General features: G+C 36.9%; 2 protein-coding genes across 5 annotated transcripts in view; one reads left to right on the top strand and one right to left on the bottom strand.

The window, feature by feature from the left end:
- Window positions 1–1,184: 1,184 nt before the first annotated feature.
- On the bottom strand, window positions 1,185–17,200 carry evc (EvC ciliary complex subunit 1). The gene is made up of 21 exons (XM_066720046.1): window positions 17,033–17,200; window positions 16,326–16,445; window positions 15,366–15,449; window positions 12,094–12,320; window positions 11,471–11,555; window positions 11,027–11,125; window positions 10,569–10,694; window positions 10,183–10,341; window positions 9,581–9,797; window positions 9,263–9,411; window positions 8,608–8,706; window positions 8,098–8,310; window positions 7,716–7,825; window positions 6,672–6,885; window positions 6,268–6,474; window positions 5,996–6,140; window positions 5,029–5,131; window positions 4,427–4,553; window positions 2,789–2,879; window positions 2,412–2,475; window positions 1,185–1,855 (listed from the first exon to the last, which is right to left on the bottom strand). The coding sequence occupies exons 1-21, from the start codon at window positions 17,198–17,200 to the stop codon at window positions 1,744–1,746; spliced, it is 2,919 nt and encodes a 972-aa protein (XP_066576143.1). The 3' UTR covers window positions 1,185–1,743.
- Window positions 17,201–17,534: 334 nt separating this feature from the next.
- The window catches only part of LOC136766527 (limbin), a 78,353-nt gene continuing 75,389 nt past the window's right edge, over window positions 17,535–20,498 (top strand). For all 4 annotated transcript variants that reach the window (XM_066720044.1, XM_066720043.1, XM_066720041.1 and 1 more), the window contains exons 1-3: window positions 17,535–18,131; window positions 18,548–18,638; window positions 18,969–19,150. In XM_066720044.1, the coding sequence (XP_066576141.1) occupies window positions 18,018–18,131; window positions 18,548–18,638; window positions 18,969–19,150 (387 nt within the window). In that variant the 5' untranslated portion in view covers window positions 17,535–18,017. The remainder of the gene's footprint in view (window positions 18,132–18,547; window positions 18,639–18,968; window positions 19,151–20,498) is intronic.

Below are 20,498 nucleotides of genomic sequence, written 5' to 3'. Positions count from 1 at the left end.
GTCTATGAACCTGCAGCTTTATGCAATCTACACTATGCAAATTAATAAACATTTTGCCAAATATACACACAATGACTTGCATATTAAGTGTATCGTACTGCAAACATTCTCCCTACTTCAGATCTGACTTCCTCTTCTGTATGTGGGATATTTTGCAGCTGTGGGACAACTGAATAAATGTCCCTGATCTCACATGCAAGGCAAGTTGTTTGCAGAGATGGTCAATATGATGCTGTAAGAGAAATAAGCTTAAGAAAAAAATGGCAACATGAGCTGCAGTCCTCTTACTGTCATTGCAAACACACTGCCAGTCTCGCTTGATTCAGTAATTCAAAACAATGAGCAAAAGTTGTAGACAACACTTGCCCCTCATAACAGTCACATCTGCAAATATTACATTGACCAGCATCTGCGGCGCTCAGATCCTGAACTTTACTCACTCATCTCACTTCAAAGGTCTCCAATATTTATTTTGAAACGAGGGGTGAAAAATCATAGCAGAGATGAATTGAATAGACTTTTCTCAATTACTTTTCCAAAGCAAATAGTTCCTTGCTTGTACAAGCAGTGGATTAAGAGGTTTGTTTTCGTTTTATACTGCAGATGTTTGGCTCCCATTAACTAGATACAATAAACTCAAGAAGGCATAGAGACGAGAGTCCCATAAAGAAATCGAAGGCACAATAATTCAGACAGGGCTATGTAAGCTTCCCTTAACTGTAGCTCTTTATCAAAGTTCTGTATCGGTTCTCTCTAAACATTTTGAACTGGAGAATAAGGGGATGAGAGGAAGAGAGTAAATTATCCACCCAAACAGAAAAGCAAGAATGAATTGAAGAGTATGTGTTGCCTCTGCCTTTTACAGTAAAGTCTAAACTAGTTTAAGAATACTAAGATTATCCTAAGATATCTTTACTTTCAATGTTATCACTGAAGTGTGTGGGAAGCAAATTAAAGACCAATTAAGTGCAGAAATGCTTTAACTCAACAATTCTCCGAATATACCAATTAAGAATATCATGTCACTTCATTATAAAGTACACTACCTGATTACAAAATGTATGACATCAATTTAACCACAATTAAATCCATGAGCAGACCAGGTATTCTGGTGTAATATTATAGTTTTTGAATATTTTAAAAGGACCATTTAACATATTTATAATGAAAAAATTACATCAAAATACTCGTAATTTACTCATTTAATAAAAACTGTTTCATAACACATTAAGCATGAAAACAGTCCCAATTGAAGGCTGATACATATGTAAAGCATTCGAAAATGTATATGTATGTATCAAAAAGTCTTGAAGGTATTTTCAAATAGGTTCCCAGCGTCTGTCAATATACCTACACAGATTATATTATACAACCAGCAGATGGAGCTAAAATAAACAAAAAAGTATTACATTAAGCATCATTTATAAATGGTTAGAGATTTCTTTTTAATTTGTATATTTAATATACATTATAAAAGGATAAGGCACCATACAAAAAAGTATTAAAAAGTCTTTAGCAGTCCACAGTGCAAAATAAAAAGCTGGACAGCCCCATATTTCTTTGTCTTATACATATATATATATATTTACAAAATGTACCAAAAATACTTGACATTTTGTTAAAACCCAACTATTTTGTGTTTTTTGCAATTCATCTTTCCCATAAATCATAACCACAATGTAAAAAACCTATATTGAAATGTATGATTGTATATAATTGTATTTATTTAAATAAACATGTTATTCACATGGATATTTTAAGATATTTTTCCTGAGGGACTGAAGGGTCAAGGTTTTCCTTTTTCTTCTTTCTTTTCTTTTGGTCTTCAAAGAACTCCAGGTGGCCCTGTTCGTACCTAAAACAGGACAGTAAAAGACAGAACAATATACAGCCTTTCTTTAATTATTGGAAACTTGGAAAGAGAACTGGTAGATTAACATTACAGTAGAATTTTTGGAATAATCACTACCAAGTAAATAAGCTGGATATGAGTTAATTCTCTTTTTTTTTAAGGTTCATATTAGGATAAACCAATAATAAATTATATATCCATGTGGATACATTTAAAATTAATCCAATAGTGAATGATCCAGTCAGACTCTAAGTAGCCGTGGAGCCACAGTTACAGATGAAAGACTTTCTGCAGACAATGGACAAGGGTTGTCATGCGTTACCCTTATTATGTACATAATACTTATATAAAAACTGGTTCCTATAATAATGTTTATTCCTGTCTGTTGGCATTGTACATGAATCACCATATGATAGTCAGAACTATAGTAACTTCTTAGTAGTTTGAGGCTATAAACTGAATAAAAACATTTCTAATCATAAGGTTATTACTCACAATAATAAATCAAATCGTTTAATAACATTTCACTCTTATTAGTAAGGTGGTCAGGTCTACATACCTTGTGCAAGCTGAGGGGTCTCCTTGAACAGAAGAGCTTTTCATTGTCAATGGTTTGTCATCGTCTGTGGAGGTGTGTGTAATATTCAATATTCATGATTATGTAATAATTATAATTCAAATTAAATTCAAATATAAACTTATAATTCTGTTTAAATACAACTACACACACACACAGTGCCTACATAAGGTCTATACCCCCTGGAACCTCTTTCACATTTTGTTGTCAGTGCCTCATGCATTAGGTTAGGTAACTTTAGATTTAAATAGTGATCAACAGGCTCAATTTTGCAAGAAATCATTCAGCAAAATATCACATTTTGTTAGTAAGGATGAACAATGTGGCGTCAGTGAAAGAAGTCCCATGACGGAACCCACCTAAATGAAGGTCCTGACTCGAGGAATCTGCCCCCCGCAGTGGAACTCTGGCCAAGGCACTAAGACACGTCATGAATGTGTCCTCAGCTTCCTGTGGAACATGCAAAACCGATAAATCTCCTTATATTGAATTAATTTGCAAACTCAATGTATTTCCTTTGATAGTATTAAGGACCTGGGAATGCTTGCTGTACTGTTGTACTGGCAAGGTAAAGGTCTATTCTGCAAGTTTTTCCTCCCTCAAAGAAACACTGAATTTCATGTGTAAATTAAACTGTAACAACCACAAAATAACAAGGCAAACTTAGGTGCATAATGTATGATATTATTGCATTGTGATACTTATTAAATATTAAATTGCATGCTGTGTATTTATAAGAGCATATAACATCTACTGATGTCCTTGAGGCCAGTTCCTTTTCTCTGGATTTCTTTAAGGCTTTAATATCCTTTTTATAAACCATAACTGTATTCAGATTCATAGGCATGGTGAATTAAGATCATTATACAATTTCAGTGTAACCTCTTGACTTACTCTATTTCTCTCTGGCTTCATATCCAAGCATGTCATTAGAACATTTACTGACCTAAACAGTGATGCTGTTCTGCACATTTTTGTTATAATAGTTTTTATTGTGTAAGACACAAATACTAATGTGTTACATGTATGGATTACATAGAGCAATGGCAACAATAGAAAGTAATATTCAATTTTTTAAAGTCTTATCAATTAAGAAGTATAAGTGATTAGGTATTATCAACATCAAATTGCTTAATATGAAACTGCAAATTAATATATGGATCATGTATATTTCTTGAATGGGTATTAATTATGTTGTCCCTACAGAAATAATTGATTGTCGTACCTAATGCTTCTCCTAGGCATGACACGAGATTTTATATCATGGGTGTATGAATGGATGTGTGCTGTTAATGTTTAATGGTTATTAAAATTATACATTTTGCAGGGTGCCAGTGGGAGCAATAATACGTAGGGTGTATCCATGCCAACCAGACTCCATGTTGAGTACACAACAAAAACAAATGACGGTTGGCTGGTTTCTGGGCTGCGATTCGAAGAAAACGATTTTATGGTTTATTTTCTCAACAGCGGTAGGGTCGTTTTATTTATAAAGAAGAATAATGTAAGTATAATCTGAATATTCACCAGATGGTATGTTTTTTTTTTTTTTGTTAATTTAATTCAAAGTTCCTATTATAGAAGACCTTAAATGACACAGCAGGTTGTAGGCGTGATCATTTGCGAAGCCCTTTTTAACGGGAAATTATGTAGGCCTGATTAGGTCTATTGCTCAAGGGCAGCATGGGGGTTTGCTGATGGCTATGAGACTACTACTGCAAAAGCATCAACATATTTGTGTGATGTGTATATCTAAATTATATCTACATTAAAAACTTTACATCGATTTTAAAATCATTAGTTGTGTATCTGCTTATTTCCATCTTCCTTCTTAAGTAAGCTTTTCTTACTGATTTATATGCAATAAAAAAGGAAAAGCAATGTTCTCAGATGCCACACACAAGAAAATGATAGAAAGGGACATTTTTGAGTCCACCCGTCTTTAAAATACTAAATCCAGTGCAGAGCAAGTCTGTGGTCGGTACACTGTGCTTTACCTGAAGCTGTCCCTCAAGATTTTTCTCCAAGTGATCTAGTATTGACGACTTCTGCCTTAGAAGCTCATAGGTTGCCTCCATATCCAAGTCATACTGGGACAGCATTTTCTTCTTTTGACTTTCAACTCTGCAATTATCAAGGAAGAGGGTGTCAGATCAGTCAGCTGAAGATGTCCCACAAGGAGAACGAGGTTTTAATTTTAATTGAATTGGCAAACATGTATAAGCTAATTGAACATTTCTAGACTGTATTATTTGATGTCCCACTCCCTTGTTTAGAATATATTCAAAAATAATAATAGAAAAAAATCCTGTTGTACTTTTACTGATGGAAAAAAAACCAATAAAACCAAGGATACTTAACATTTTTAAGTTGACATCATCCACTTTTATAAATGCATTACTTTTTAACATGCAACTCCGATATTACAATTACTAACACTTTCTAGGGGTAATTATTATCATGTTAATTGTTAAGCTCTAGAATGTACATTTTGTCCCTTGATAATTAAGACTGATGGACCACATAACTATTGAGCATAGAATACTATTGAATTAACTGACAACTAAAACAAGGCAGGAATTTCACATATGGAAACTACCTCTGATAAAACTCGAATGACGTCGGTTTTCTGCACCAGTTGGCCAGCTCTTTTTGCAGAGATTTGTTTAACTTCTTTTGACTTTGTAGCTTGTCTTTTGCATCTGAAATAGACAATCGCATAACATCGAATTAAAATACCAATACTAATTAACATTGTCAACAATACAAAGAACACACTTTGGAAGTACTATCACACTGTTTTAGGCATCCTGGGCATTATGAGGGATGACACGTACTTTAGAGATGATCATATAATGGGTCTTTTCAAGCAATTTGTAATTTATTCTGAATTTAAAAAAAAAAAAAAAAAAAAAAAAATCTGGTCTTGAATGCATGGTTGGCATTTAATGTGAAAGATAATTCCAATACATTTAACTAACCAATACCAACACCTAAGTATGGAAATGAAAAGTGTTTGTTGAAAAATGTATTTTCTTTTTTACAAAGGATAAAAGGTTTTACTTTGTAATTATGTCTGGATTTGGACATGGTTCCTGTCTGACCTCTGATATCTTCAAAGTACACATGCTTTGCTATCATATACTTTCAGCACCTTTTATACTTTTTGTAAAGTTTATCTCTTAATGCAGTTTCAATTTCCGGTGACATTTTGAATGAAGCTTTCAGAGCAAGTAGAAATACTGGTTCCTCACGGTGTAATTTAATGGAAATCCCTGTGTTGTGTTCGGGTATGTTTTCAGACCAGTTTCAGGAAAAAAAAAAAAAAAGTGAATTCCAAGATCCTCAGGTACAATGATGAAAGCAGTTTAACATCAGTTGATTAAGTCATTACTTCGGTCAGACTGAATTATTCTAAGCTACATATTTACTATCTCTCATACTGAAGTCACAAATGTAGCCAACCATCAATGATTTGTAATGAATCTATCCATTTGTTTGTCGATGGAGTTAAATAAGACTAGATCCAGCAACATTAGGAATCGGACGCACAAAAATGAACTCACCTCCTATATTTTGGAGACGATGGTGTTGGTCTTGCTCGAAAGCTTGAGTGATACTCTGTATGTGAGTGTAGTGATTTTCTATGAGTTTACTTACAGATTCCCTGGTCACATACACACTCTCTGTAGCAGATTCTTTCAAGTGGTGCTGCCAAAACACATAAGAAATTCAGTTACCAATGCTACGTTTGGGATGTTTCACCAATGTAGCTCATGCTGGGATAACTGCTGGCATTTGATTTAATGGAGATTTGAACTGCAAGTTTGGGAATTACCTTGATACTCTCATTCCCTTCCCTATTGGCTTTGGCTGCTTGTTGGCGTGCCTTCTGAGCCAGGGCTCGGCCAATCACCATGGCCGCATGCTCCTGCAAGAGCTCCGTGGCCCCGGACAGCTCCGAGAGGAACTCCTGCTGGAATTCCACGCCGATCATCTGGCTGTCTTGCGTCAGCCGTCTCTCCACTTCAGACAAGCTGCTCTCCTGCAGAAGGGGAAGATAAGTAGGGATTGCTGTAATGTCTTTAACCAGCCTGCTGAATAATTGGGCACTGCCACTCACGTGAATGCAATATATTGCCTCAATCGCTCCTCTGAAGCTGTTGATGTCAAAGAAAGTACAATTCACAATTACCAAGGGTGTGCAATAATGGGACCTCGGCAGAGAACAATCGGGAGTACCTTAACGTGAGACTTAAGCTGATTAACTGGTGTCTTGTTCCAGTCCTCCATGTCCAGTGACTTGGTGCGCTCCTGTCTGGTCTCATTCACCAAACTCTTTACCCTCGACAGCCTCATTTCTTTAAGTGCCCCCAAGCTGAACTGTCTTGCTGAAAACTGCCTATTAATGGCTTGAAGCAATAATGAATGTTTCATATGAGTCAATTTCCCCGTTCTGCCAGAAGCACGAAAACAAAACAAAAATAGAAGTGATGCAGTTATAAAACCAGTAGTTCAGTATTATCTCAGCATTATGAAGTTCAGATCACTCAGTTTTGTTCGGATTTCTTTGCAAACAGGCTTATTTTGTTCAGAACAACCTAACGATTAATCCAGTATATGTTATTCGATGTTGTATGAAACGGAGAAGTTCAGATCAGATTATGTAAAATCGTTGTGTATTAGTACACTGTAAACAGAGTTTTCCATCTTGACATTTTGAGCTCTCTAAGGGTGTGTGTTGCTTCTACCAAAATGTGGATGGTCTTGTTTTGATCAGTAGACTGTCTGGTTCCAGAATATGTCAGTCAATATTTTCTGAGATTTTGTATTCCTACTCAGACCAAGTATCCCCTCACTCCCCCATTTCAGAAAGCGGAGGGAGATATAAAAGCCTAATTTTTCACATCAGAGAATGCTTCACATCATTAGAAATCTGAGAGTCTCAGCTTTCATGGGATACCAAACACTTGGCAATCAACACAGTGAGGAGTACACATGGGATTTAAGAGAAGCACATGTATTTGGTGCCCTTTTAAGAGTACCAGAGGGGTTTGTCAGCTTAAGGGGTTACATTTTGTTAAACAAAATGATTCCATGATTTATTTTTTATCTCCAATTGTTGATTTGTTCTATGCTTTAATTTCAGAGTACACTGACAAATTAAACTGCATACATTTCAATAAAAACTGGAAAAGTTGAGGTGTTCTTAAACATTTGACCAGTACTGTACATATAAACAAATTTGAAAGTCTAAAGAATACTATAGAGGATGGATGCTCTCACCCATCAAGCAGATCCCTTTGCCTCACTATAGTCCCTTGGAAAAGCTTCTGTTGTTGCTCTGTCAGATGTTTCAGAATTGATTTGGTGAGGGCTTCCTCTTCACGCCAAATCTGTAAAGATGGATACAACATAAAAAGGTTGTGATTCAGACAAATAGTTTCACATGCCATTGTAAACCTAGGCAAATGGCTATTTTTGATGATGGGGTGTCATGAAACAAACTGTGTGAAATAAAATTAAGTTCTAATTCAGGTTCTAAAATGAAATCTATGTATATGCAGTTTATCCTGAGCATCTATGTTCTGCTGGAGAAACGCCTTAGGAAAACATGATGCTCACACTTCTATCTGTTCTTGTTCTCAGTACTCTCAGAGTTATTCACCTGCTTCTGTCGCTCCAAGTGATCTTTGAACAATTCCAAGTGATGTTTTGCATTAGCTTCCTCTGTCTGTAATCGGAGACTCAAATCACGATTCGCTTCTTGCCTCAGCAGTTCACACTTGTCCTGGGGGAGCTGTGTTTGGCTTGGCAGAGCTCCCAGAAACAGTTCTTGCACTGTATTCACCATCTTCTGGGATGAAGAGGAATGTAGCCTCTATATAAAAACAACAGTGGAACTAATTTAAAACAGTTTTCAGGAAATCATTTGTAGTACGACAATGTACACGAAAATAATAACCTTCAATGTTTTGGTCATGTTAACATTGATGGCTTGACATGCAATCTACGATTTAGAATACGTATGTGGGTCTGCATTAAAACATTCTATGTATTCCTGGAACATATGATTGGGATTGGCTCCTCACAGATGTATTATTATTATTATTTCTAAGTATATTTAAATATAAAACTGTGTCAAATCAGTAAGTTTCTCCTGAAAAGATGAGTGTACCTTCCACAGCTCGCAGACTGCCTCAGCTATTCTCACATCCTGCTGGTCTTCCAAATCACTGCCCTCTTTCTTCTGTTTCACCAATAAATCATGGTAGGCCTTAAAAAAACAGATATTCGAGGGTTTATATTACACAGCCTCGGAAGCACATCCATACTGTCACACAATTTAAAAACCTGCAGACAATAGTAATACAGCTCTCAAAAATTACAATTTATTTTTCAACACAAGAGCTATTAATATATATATACACACACACATATAGTTGCATAATAATTCACTTAAAGTATCACTGATATGAAAGATCAGAGCCTCACCCCAGACTAATAACACAAAACAGAAAACCATGAAAAACATTCCCATGAGAAATAAGATTTAGTTTCCAATAGTGACTTTCTGGAGCTCAGTACAGGCCCTGCTCTGCACTACCGTTCTGTCCTATTGTACTGGGCTTGAAAAATAATAAAAACATTTGGCAAATTTCAAAATTTCAAAATTATAGTTGCAGTTTCAAGTTTTGTAATCTGTGCCTCAAAGACTGACAATTCTGCTATCCCTACCTAGAATGGTTTTATTTTTTTGCATATATATTCTAACCAGTGACTGCACAGGAAAAACAATGTTTGCCCAAAAATAAGCAAGAGACGTGGTCAACCTTCACAAACTCCATGGGATCCACTGCTTGCTGGACAGAGTCTTGAAAGTGCCGTCTCTCCTTCGCTTGGATCTTGTGAAGGTTCTTCCTTCTGGTATCAAACTTCCTTATCATGTCATTAACAAGATCTTTTGTCTGCCTGTTACACTCTGGAAAACAAAACAAAGTGCAATAAACAGATTTTGACATGCCGTTCAGAATAAATAGAAAAATGTTTAATGTCTTAAACAGGCAAAGCAACATGAACGAATGTATAATGTTATACTTTGTGTATAAAGCACACCATTTGCACTTGAAACTACTACTAAAACCCTTTACCATCAGTATACTGTTGAATTTCATCCTGGAACATCTTCTGCAGATCTGAGAGGATTTTCTCCATTTCTTGGAAGGTTAATTTACCATCACTAGTCAACTGCTCCAAGACCTTTGCTGTAAACTTTAATCTGCACACTGCTTCTTGTTTTAAAAGCAATGGCTTCGATTCAAGGGTGGCTGAGATGCACTCCCACCAAACGAGTTTCTCTTGAACATTCTGATGATGAAAACACAGAGAGAGAACATCAGTAAATTATATTAATTGTAACTTACAATGTAAACATTTAAATATATAGGCCCGTTGTTGTTGTTCCAAGTAACAGCACATATTTAGTATTTCCTATTTCATTATACAAGTATCTAGATCCAAGTAATTTGCTGTAACTGGGTGCAACATTATTTAGCACAACAAATAAGTTGTCACACAATTGTACAGTGTAACTTGCCAAAAGTAAAGCTTGAGATTTCCACTGTTTGGGTAGGTGATTTACAATAAATATCAAGAGCTTTAGGAGCAGACAAGACTGTTTTTTAATAACGTTATTGATTCAAACACCACTGAAGTCCCATTTAGTCTAAGGTAATTTTCAACAGTCACATACCATCATGTCTGAACTTTGTGACTCAGTCAGCAGGTTCTCCACCAGTACAAGGTTCTCAATTAGTTTTTTTGTCATCTCGCCCACCAGGTCATGTGGCAGTGTGGGTTTGCTTTGGAGGTGTTGGCACAGGCCTTCAACCTGTTTGTTAAAATTCATCCTCTGTGGTAAACAAGAACGGTACTCCTAGTTATTAAGATGGCAACTCAAGTCATGTACAATCAATCTAAATTAACTTCCCTTATATTCCACCTCCAATATGTAGGCCTAACAGATCTTGCAGTGCTTTAAACCTGTGAAACCCTGTCATGAACATATACTCCCAAGTTTATAAGCCACACTTGTCTATTCATAAATGTTTATTCTAACAGACATTGTAAAGTGTATACCATTTGAATTCCATACTCTAGTTTGTCCTTTTCATTCCTCTCAATTTCTTCTAAAGTACAGTAAGGTGAGTTAGGCTCTTCAAGTCTCTCAGAATTACTCAACTTTAAGGTAGGTTTTTTTAATTCCTGGAAAGAATAACAAAATTATTATACATTACATGAAAAGGCAAAACATTCGGGTTCAGTGCTGCTTTTAACTTAATGGTGGTATAAATAATATTTATATGAATTCCAGGACATACTGTGTGTGTGTGTGTGTGTGTGTGTGTGTGTGTGTGTGTGTGTGTGTATATATATATATATATATATATTGGGGGAAAAAATTCTCAAAATGGTAGGTGTCTTTTACATAAAATACCTATTAGTTAAAATATGTATTTATTACGCTGTGACAACAAATTTATGTCAAAGAAGAAACTTTTAATGTATTTTGTTTATCAAATAAAAACAGAACTCACCCTTTCCTGCATTGCAAGAACACTGCTGTAGAAAGCATCATCGACGATCTCATTTCGACTCCACTCGTTCAGTAGAATCCTGAGAACCTGAAGAAAAAGCTAAAAAGCAACAGATGTGCTCCAAAGTTGCATTATAACTTACCTGTTATTCAACTAAATAATCAAATAAATCCCACGTTTAGTATTTCAGCGGTCAAGGGTATTCTTCATCAGCAGGAATGTTCTATTCACTCAAGTAGGAATGGCTACTTTTTATGTTTATTCCTGTTTTTAATATTGATTTTAGTAACTATGCACCGGGACAGCGGTTCTCACGGTTGACTGTGTGTATGGAAAAAATAAAAAGTCTGTTAAACATTAAGGCTGAGAACCTGGACACCAAAGTATATAATACTGTAAGAAAAGCTTTGGGAAAAGTCACCAACTTGACATTGTTAAACATACCACATTTTTCACTTCGTGCAGGTCTGTGCTGACATGCTCAAAACTTTGTAAACCCAACCAGTAGAGGCTTATCCTGGAATCAAAACTGTAACAAAACAAACAAAGATCAAGCAAAGCAATTCTGAAATCCTTTTGAACAACAATACAGATTTAGCATTATCCTATTAAATGCTTAATACTCTTGACATCCCCAGAATGACCTCCGTTGACAGTAGCTCAAATTCAATTAATTTCACACACTGTTCTTACAAGCTCTTTTATCTTTGCTGTTCAGATCAGAGACAATTCATCTTGTTTTCCTTAGGGGGGAGGGTAGAATGGGATTGTGCCAGCACTCCTCCTATCCCTGCAAAACTAGAGTCTGCATGGCTTTGCTCTGTTTATGTATGAAAAGAAAATGTGTCACAATTAATGTGACAGATTATTATTGATTATAATATAATATAATTTTATGACCAAACACTAAGTATTAAATGTCAAAACGTGTAGTGTATGATTAATTAACTTTAATTTCACTCACAAAATAGATACATTACACACCTGTTATAATAAGAAGGAGATTAATTAAAGCATTGGTCAGTATATATAGAATAGAATATTGAATACTTCATGCTTTTACACACCTAGAGGAGCTCAGTGTTTCTGGAAACCTCTTTATTTTGATGAACTTTTCATTCTGAAACGCCTTGGGAATTGGTGATGACGATATAAACTGGCTACTGTCATCTTCATTTTCTTGACTTAGGGACTCTAGACTGGACAAGGAAGAACCTTCTGGCATCTGATTTGGCAGAATTACCATCTTGCAGTTCTCGTGTAAAGAGGGGTTAGAGGCACCATCTGCCAAAGGCTGAAACATGGGAGAAACAGAAAAGCATCTAATCAACAAACCAAAAATAATTATGAGAAACCAGAACTTGTATCAACATACAAACAAGGTTACCAAATCCAGGAAAGCTTTTTATCTGCTTTAAATTATTCTGGTCCTACAGAGATGTTATAGAAAAAACTAAAACATAAATACAACACATCTTTTTGCAACACTGAAAGCTGTAAGGTGCAGAGCTAAGAGTAAACATAATGTATCTTCTTCCATGCTCACAAAATAAAATGCTCTGCTTTGAAAATAAATAAATGCAATTTGGAATAGTGTGGTACTCCACTTAATACAGAAATTCTTATGATTGCCTTTCAAATTTTACTCTACTTTAATTGAGTGCTGTTTTCTTTTAGAAATACAAATCTTTACTTTGGTCACATAGTACAAAAGTTGACAGCTCTTGTGTTCCATTTAAATATAATTCCTCAAACTTCTGTGCCTGCATGTTAATCTCAAATGAAAAAAAAAAAAAACATTAAACTGTTCTATCCTCATAGAATAATTGTGTGCTCGCCATTTTCTTATGAGATCTGCTGCTTGGGAGATTTCACAAATCTTCTGATGATAAAAAGGATTCATCTATTAAAGTGAATGTATCTTTTAATTGAACTGAGTATGGAAGGCCTTGTATACACACATACACTACTGTTCAAAAGTTTGGGGTCACTTAGAAATGACCTTGTTTTCCATGAAAACATTATGAAATGAGCTTGAATAGGAAATATAGCAAAATGAATAGGAAATATAGTCATTGATTTTTAATTGAAATAATAATTGTGTCCTTCAAACTTTGCCTTCGTCAAAGAATCCTCCATTAGCAGCAATTACAGCCTTGCAGACCTTTGTCATTCTAGTTCTAGAGATTTCACCCCGTGCTTCCTGAAGCACCTCCCACAAGTTGGATTGGCTTGATGGGCACTTCTTACGTACCATACGGTCAAGCTGCTCCCACAACAGCTCAATAGGGTTGAGATCCGGTGCTGTGCTGGCCACTCCATTAGACAGAATACCAGCTGACCGTTTCTTCCCTAAATAGTTCTTGCATAGTTTGGAGCTGTGCTTTGGGTCATTGTCCTGTTGTAGGAGGAAATTGGCTGTAATCAAGCGCCGTCCACAGGGTATGGCATGGCGTTGCAAAATGGAGTGATAGCCTTCCTTCTTCAAGATCCCTTTTACCCTGTACAAATCTCCCACTTTACCACCACCAAAGCACCCCCAGACCATCACATTGCCTCCACCATGCTTGACAGATGGCGTCAAGCACTCCTCCAGCATCTTTTAATTGGTCTGCGTCTCACGAATGTCCTTCTTTGTGATCCGAACACCTCAAACTTAGATTCGTCTGTCCATAGCACTTTTTTCCAATCTTCCTCTGTCCAGTGTCTGTGTCTTTTTGCCCATCTTATTTTTTTCTTTTTATTGGCCAGTCTGAGATATGGCTTAGAAGGCCAGCATCCCAGAGTTGCCTCTTCACTGTTGACGTTGAGACTGGTGTTATGCGGTACAATTTAATGAAGCTGCCAGTTGAGGACCTGTGAGGCGTCTGTTTCTCAAACCAGACACTCTAATGTATTTGTTCTCCTGCTCAGTTGTGTCCCACTCCTCTTTCTATTCTGGTTAGAGCCAGTTGGCGCTGTTCTGTGACGGTAGTAGTACACAGCGTTGTACGAGATCTTCAGTTTCTTGGCAATTTCTTACATGGAATAGCCTTCATTTCTCAGAACAGGAATAGACTGATGAGTTTCAGAAGAAAGTTCTTTGTTTCTGGCCATTTTGAGCCTGTAATTGAACCCACGATCGCTGATGCTCCAGATACTCAACTAGTCTAAAGAAGGCCAGTTTTATTGCTTCTTTAATCAGCACAACAGTTTTCAGCTGTGCTAACATAATTGCAAAAGTGTTTTCTAATGATCAATTAGCCATTTAAAATGATAATCTTAGATTAGCAAACACAATGTGCCATTGGAACACAGGACTGATGGTTGCTGATAATGGGCCTCTGAGTTGTATTCCATTACAAATCAGCCGTTTCCAGCTACAATAGTTATTTACAACAGTAACAATGTCTACACTGTTTTTCTGATCAATTTTATGTTATTTTAATGGACATAAAATTTGCTTTTCTTGTGAAAACAAAGACATTTCTAAGTGACCCCAAACTTTTGAACAGTAGTGTACAATCTGAGGAACATTTTATTAAATTGTCTAAAATACAATATAAAACAATTAAAAAAATATACTGATATAAACTGACTTTATTAACAGTAGTATACTGATTTAACTAACTTTTAAAGGGTTTATGGATACAATGATACTAAGAAGCATGGAAAAGTGCATGCTTGGAATAACAAGAACAGACAAAAACAAATAAATGGATCAGAGAAATAAAAGTATATGACATCACTAAGAGCGTGAAAATGTTAAAGTGGCAATAGGCTGGACACATCGACAGAAGAACAGACCACAGATGGACAGAATAATCTATAGAAAGGATCCCAACAGAAGAAAAAATACTTCAAAGACCACATAAAAGATAGGCGGAATTAAATAAGAAGCTGGAAAAGAGACGCTGTACATTGAAAACCAGTGTATGCAATACTTAATATACCACTTAGCTTCCAAAATTTAAATATTGTAACCAAAATAAAGCATTACCAACATCCTGGTGGGGAAAAACTGTGTAATAAATCTAATTTGTAAGGATGAAAGGCAGGGAACACTATTTGTCTTTGTCGAAGCTGTTTACGAGCTTTCTCTGAATCGCATGTTCAGAGGGTTTGGTCAGATACCTTTTCATGCCATTTAAAAAGGAATACTAAATATATTCCAAATGACCAGGTGAATGTATTGCCGCATAGCTTGTTGATTAACTTCCTAGCAGGGGGTATCAATGCCCTTGACAAACTAACAGAATGAGTCACCCAACTCTGTGGGTAGGAACCTGCATCACCTTAGAGCACAACAGTGTTTGTCAAATAACTTTTTTTTTTTTTTTTTTTTTTTAAAGTTACTTACCCTGTACCTCTGGTTGATTGGATACACGACTTTTGCTTTTAAAGCAAAAGCAGCAACGTCACTGTTTAAAGGCAGTTTTCTTTCCTGTAGAGGGTAACATGAATGATTATGAATGCTTGCAGCGCAGCAAGGAGCTTGCTGATTTATAGAAAGATCTAGGCTGCACAGCACTGAAAAATTAACACTGCACATCTGCTATTGATTTTTTCTAGCTTCCCAGTCATCACTCCATCCCAGATTAATCTCAAGCCATGCACATCTTGATTCTACAGTGCTGCCACAGTGGGTGCAGTTCTCTTGAAGAAATCACTTTGAAGTGAATTCCAGATAGATCAATGAATTTTGCAGTTTTCAAAAAAATTGTATCTTTCTTTCAATTCCAAGTAATATGTCATTTTTAAGTATGCTTTTAAAAAACACACTGTGCCCATATTTTTCCCTCAACAGGCAAGTTTAACAATGGTGATATTCACAGATACGATTCTTAATTATAGCCTATAATGCCAAACAGCACAAGCTCCCACGTGTATTACGGCTCAGTAGTGCACTTTTACATGCATTTGTTTAATAGCAGGAGAGTGATTAGCAGGACATTTCAGCATTAAATTAAATGAAACCGTAGAAGATAATAAAGCAAAATCTATCCAATGGCCCTTTTGCTGCTATGCTCCTAAACATAAAACCGTAATGGGAGTATATTTCCCTTTAATAAAACTTTTTATGTCACTGTATTTATGATTTGCTGAACTTTCATTTTTTAATTACTCAATCTATTTAGCCAGTATAGTAATAAAATTAACTGCAACTAAAATGGCAGAATGAAGAAAACTGTCTGTTGTGGAGAGGGAGATTTAATACATTTGAATCTCAATCTAAACTGAATATAAAAGAACATAGATAAATCTAAAGTTAGTGGCACAACACAGGCTATATCACTACTTGGCATACAGTGTTACCTACCCTTTCCCTCTGAACATGATTGTGGCCTTGCTTCTTTACAACACTGACACAATCACTCTGATTGTCTTCTTTGTCCAAGTCATCCGTTTCAAAAAGTCTCTTGGTGTCATACCCCTGAAACTAAAGAATAACAATAATAGTAATAATAATATTCTTATGACTGAACAGCAAGTATAGACCATCATTCAACGTATTATATGAAGTATCTGAATTAGGACACCTGCAAGAATGATGAAAAACTGGTTAACAACCAGCACATCAATGGATTTTGTGTGTTTTATAGTGTTATATTTGAAATGTCCTCAATCCACAATAAATAGATGTTTAAAACAGAATCCCTCTAATATAGCCTTGGGAAGCCTGTGATTTAAGAGGGTCATATCTGCTACCCTCTTCCAGACTAAGATGCTATCATTGATCAACAGGACGGGCACCTCCAAATATATCCCAAGGCAGCTATGCAAGTTATATAATAACTATTTGGATTGCAATAATACAATATCATATATAGTTCAAAACTTGTGACATTTCAATCAACAGGTTTAGCTCTTTTAGCGCAGATTTCCGCAGCGCTGCGCAGCCCTGCACAAACCCAACGCTCTCATTGGTGGAGCAGCGCCACACGAACATGACCTGCATACTTGTCATATAACTCTTCATAAAAACAAAACAAAAGTACAGGTAATGACCAAAATGCCACAACCTACCTTTCTTCTCAAAAGTGCAGGTTTGAGCGCACACAAGTACAGCAGCGCTGCAGCGGCCGCTCCGACACACACCCCGAGCACAATGGCCGCGGCCAGCAGCGCAGGCACCAGCTGCGCAGAGCCGCCCAGCGCCACCGACACGTCGCCGCTGCAGTCCGGGTCGGGCATGGTGGTCCGGCCTCGGCGTCCCTCGCATTTTAGCCCATACTGTTGTGTTTAAGGTCGTCGACACTCATACAGGCAGCTTGAGATGCTTTCTACGCCCAAGAAACGGTGGAAATCAAAAATAACGTTGCTTGTCGAGTGACTAGATAGCGTAGTAGTCTGCAAGTGTACTTTTATTTTTTTTCGTTTACAGAAAAAGTCTAAATTACGCAAGAAAACGCTAATTTAGGCAGGAGAAAAACTACAACTACCAAGACACGACGAAACTGAAGCCTATAGTATGTGTGCGATGCGAGGGAGGACCAGTGACAGATGGAGGCCGAGCGGCGGCAGGCGCACCAACACCACACGCTCCAATGGAGAGGTGCGGGAGGCGGGATTGCAGGGAAGTTGGGGGACATTGTTTGGGATTGCAAAACCGAGATTGAGTGAGTTTTAAACTATCACCGCCAGCTACTTGTAAGTAGCCTGCGTGGAGTTGAAAGTTTTAAATATGCGAATGACTGAATTATACATTTGTAATAGGTGTTGTTTTGACAAACTGCTGAATCGGAAGACCGACACCATATGAACACTATAGATCAAGTCTGTTAGCTTTCCTTTTAAGTGCAGCCTTTCCAGATATAATTATTTTACGAAAAAACAAACGCGAATGCGGAACGCGTTGCAGTCCCCTGCAGGCCACTGTAGTCGCCCCATTCGTTCGATCCAATCTAGACCTTTATGTAGCGGTTCTTTGTTGGCTGCAGTAAAGGATACAAAGTTAACCAGTGCGGAGATGTTTTTGATTTTGGCGAGTTGCTGATTTGAAGGCGCACCGATGCGGGTTCATGCCGTGCTCACAGTGTTGGGCATCGCATCCCTCTATGGGCCAGCGCCATCCAGAGCAGAGGGGGGATGCCAGCCTTGCTTGTCTGAGTCCAGTCCTGCACAGGTAAGATCAGGGGTGGACATGGGTTTCTTTCTGTAGAGCTGGTTGTTTATGCACATTGTTGACAGTTTACAGGAAAGTTAAATACAGAATTCACAGTTAACCCACATTAAGGCCCTCTGATTTATATGTAGGCCTACTTATACCTCTTCTTAATGTTTGGTGCAACATAAATAGGACATTACAAGTCCTCAGATATATATGCGTGATACAAGACAACGTGTATAAATAAATGCAATTTGTGTAAATGAAGTGTGGACGAGTTAAAGATGAGTGATGTATTGACCCTGTGGACTGTCACCTTTTTTTTTTTGACCTCTTCATATGCAATTGTATTTATTGCTTCACTAACTATTCATTCAGCTGACATCACTATTGTATGAATGTCTGATTTGTGCTTATATGTATCCATATTTTAGGTGTTGGATGCTGGAGCAGTACAGTACTTTCCATCAGGTCTCAGTAGATGGGATTATTGTGGAAGAGGATATGGAGACCTTATTTTTTCAAGTACTGAATGTTTTATTTATTTATTTATTTATTTATTTATTTATTTATTAATGTTGTGTTTCCCAGTTGAAAGTTCTGCTAAGTATTTCTGTTTATTGTATTCCTTCTGATACTTTCCGTTAGGGTTTCATAAAACAGCATTACATTACTTTGGGTAGTCTCTCTCTTACTTTGCTGTCCCTTTTAACTGTTGTGCACTGCAGCTTTATAATAGCCTCCTTCTTCTGTTTTAGTTTATTTATTGTAGTAAAGCAGAGAAAATGCTTGTTTGGAGTACAGCACTGTGATCTTGGTGCTGTTGTGCATCTACTGAATGATTTGTATTCACAGAGAGAAGCCCCAGCGCTCGATGTAGGAGGCCGCTCCAGATGCCAGAAACCCAGCGGGAACCTCCTCTGCCCTCATCTGCACAGAGTGGCCCTTGGAGTCATTCACTGTTCGCTCGTATTAGTTCCTTTACAGACAAAGTGCTCTACCGAGGCAGACGCGAATCTCTACCTAGACACAAGAATGTACGTCTTTAAGAACAACAAAATAAGTGTGTGTTCAAAAATCGTTGTGAAAACAGAACTGTGTGTGTTTAGTGTGAACTTGTGCAATAGAAAAAATATTAAAAACACAATTCATCTCCTGTATTTATGTATTTGTAAAAATCAACAGTATGTTTATGCATATTAACCATATAATAGCAACATGCAATCATTTCTAATATTTCATATAAGGAAATCAGTCCATTGAAATAAATCCATTAGGCCCTAATCTATAGCTTTCAAGTCTCAAGTTTTGAGGGAACGTGTGATTGGCCTGCTCACTTCAGGAATGTCCACCAGAGCTGCAATCCGGTCAAGACCCTGGTGAAGATGACTAGCTGAGACGCTTTCTGACTGTCTGTGCAGAAATGATTTTGTTGTGCAAACCCAGAGTCTCATCAGGTGTCTGGGTGGCTGGTCTCGGATGATCCCATGGGTGAAGAAGACAGCTGTGGAGTCCTGGGCTGGCATGGTACACGTGGTCTGCGGTTGTGAGGCCGGTTGGACGTACTGTGAAATTCTCTAACATGACGTTGGATGCGGCTTATGGTAGAGAAATGAATATTCAATTCTCTGGCAACAGCCCTTGTGGACATTCCTGCAGTCAGCATGCGAGGCGCACACTCCGTCAAAACTGAGACATCTGTGGCATTGTGTTGTGTGACAAAACATTTTAGAGTGGCTTTTTATTGTCCCCAGCACAAGCACACCTGTGTAATGATCACGCTGTTTAATCCGCTTTTTGATACACCACACCTGTCAGGTGGATGGATTATCTTGGCAAAGGAGAAATGCTCACTAACAGGGATGTAAACAAATATGTGCACAAACACTTCACATGTTTCGTTTATATTTGTGTTCAGTATATTTTGTAAAACAACAAATTAATTTGACTTCCAGTTAAATATGTTGCTCACATTGCTGTTGCATTATTAATATTAAATAAATTACAGATCTGATGAAGGTATTAAAAAAACATAACTTCTTGCATTAATATGTGGATAAAGGAATATTACCAATGAATGTTTTTTGTATTATATTTTGAACAGTCAAACATTTTTCAGTTTCTAAAAGTTAAAATACATTTAATTCCCCTTACTACTCCACAGTGTTCAAAATATTATCCTACTTTTACTTTACATACTTGACAGTATGGACTGCTTTTATGCAATGGAAGATATATTTTAATATCTTAGAAGATGTAGTTGCTGTACTGACCAATGTCTTAATGCACTTTAATGTCCCACTAGAATGTATGGTAGATGAATTATCAAAAATGTATATAAATGCATGGATTAAGAGATATTAACTGACAACAAAATGTATGCCT

The sequence above is a fragment of the Amia ocellicauda genome, chromosome 13 (assembly GCF_036373705.1).
Source record: "Amia ocellicauda isolate fAmiCal2 chromosome 13, fAmiCal2.hap1, whole genome shotgun sequence".
In the NCBI taxonomy this organism is placed as follows: domain Eukaryota; kingdom Metazoa; phylum Chordata; class Actinopteri; order Amiiformes; family Amiidae; genus Amia; species Amia ocellicauda.
This window is presented reverse-complemented; position numbering and strand designations above follow the sequence as displayed.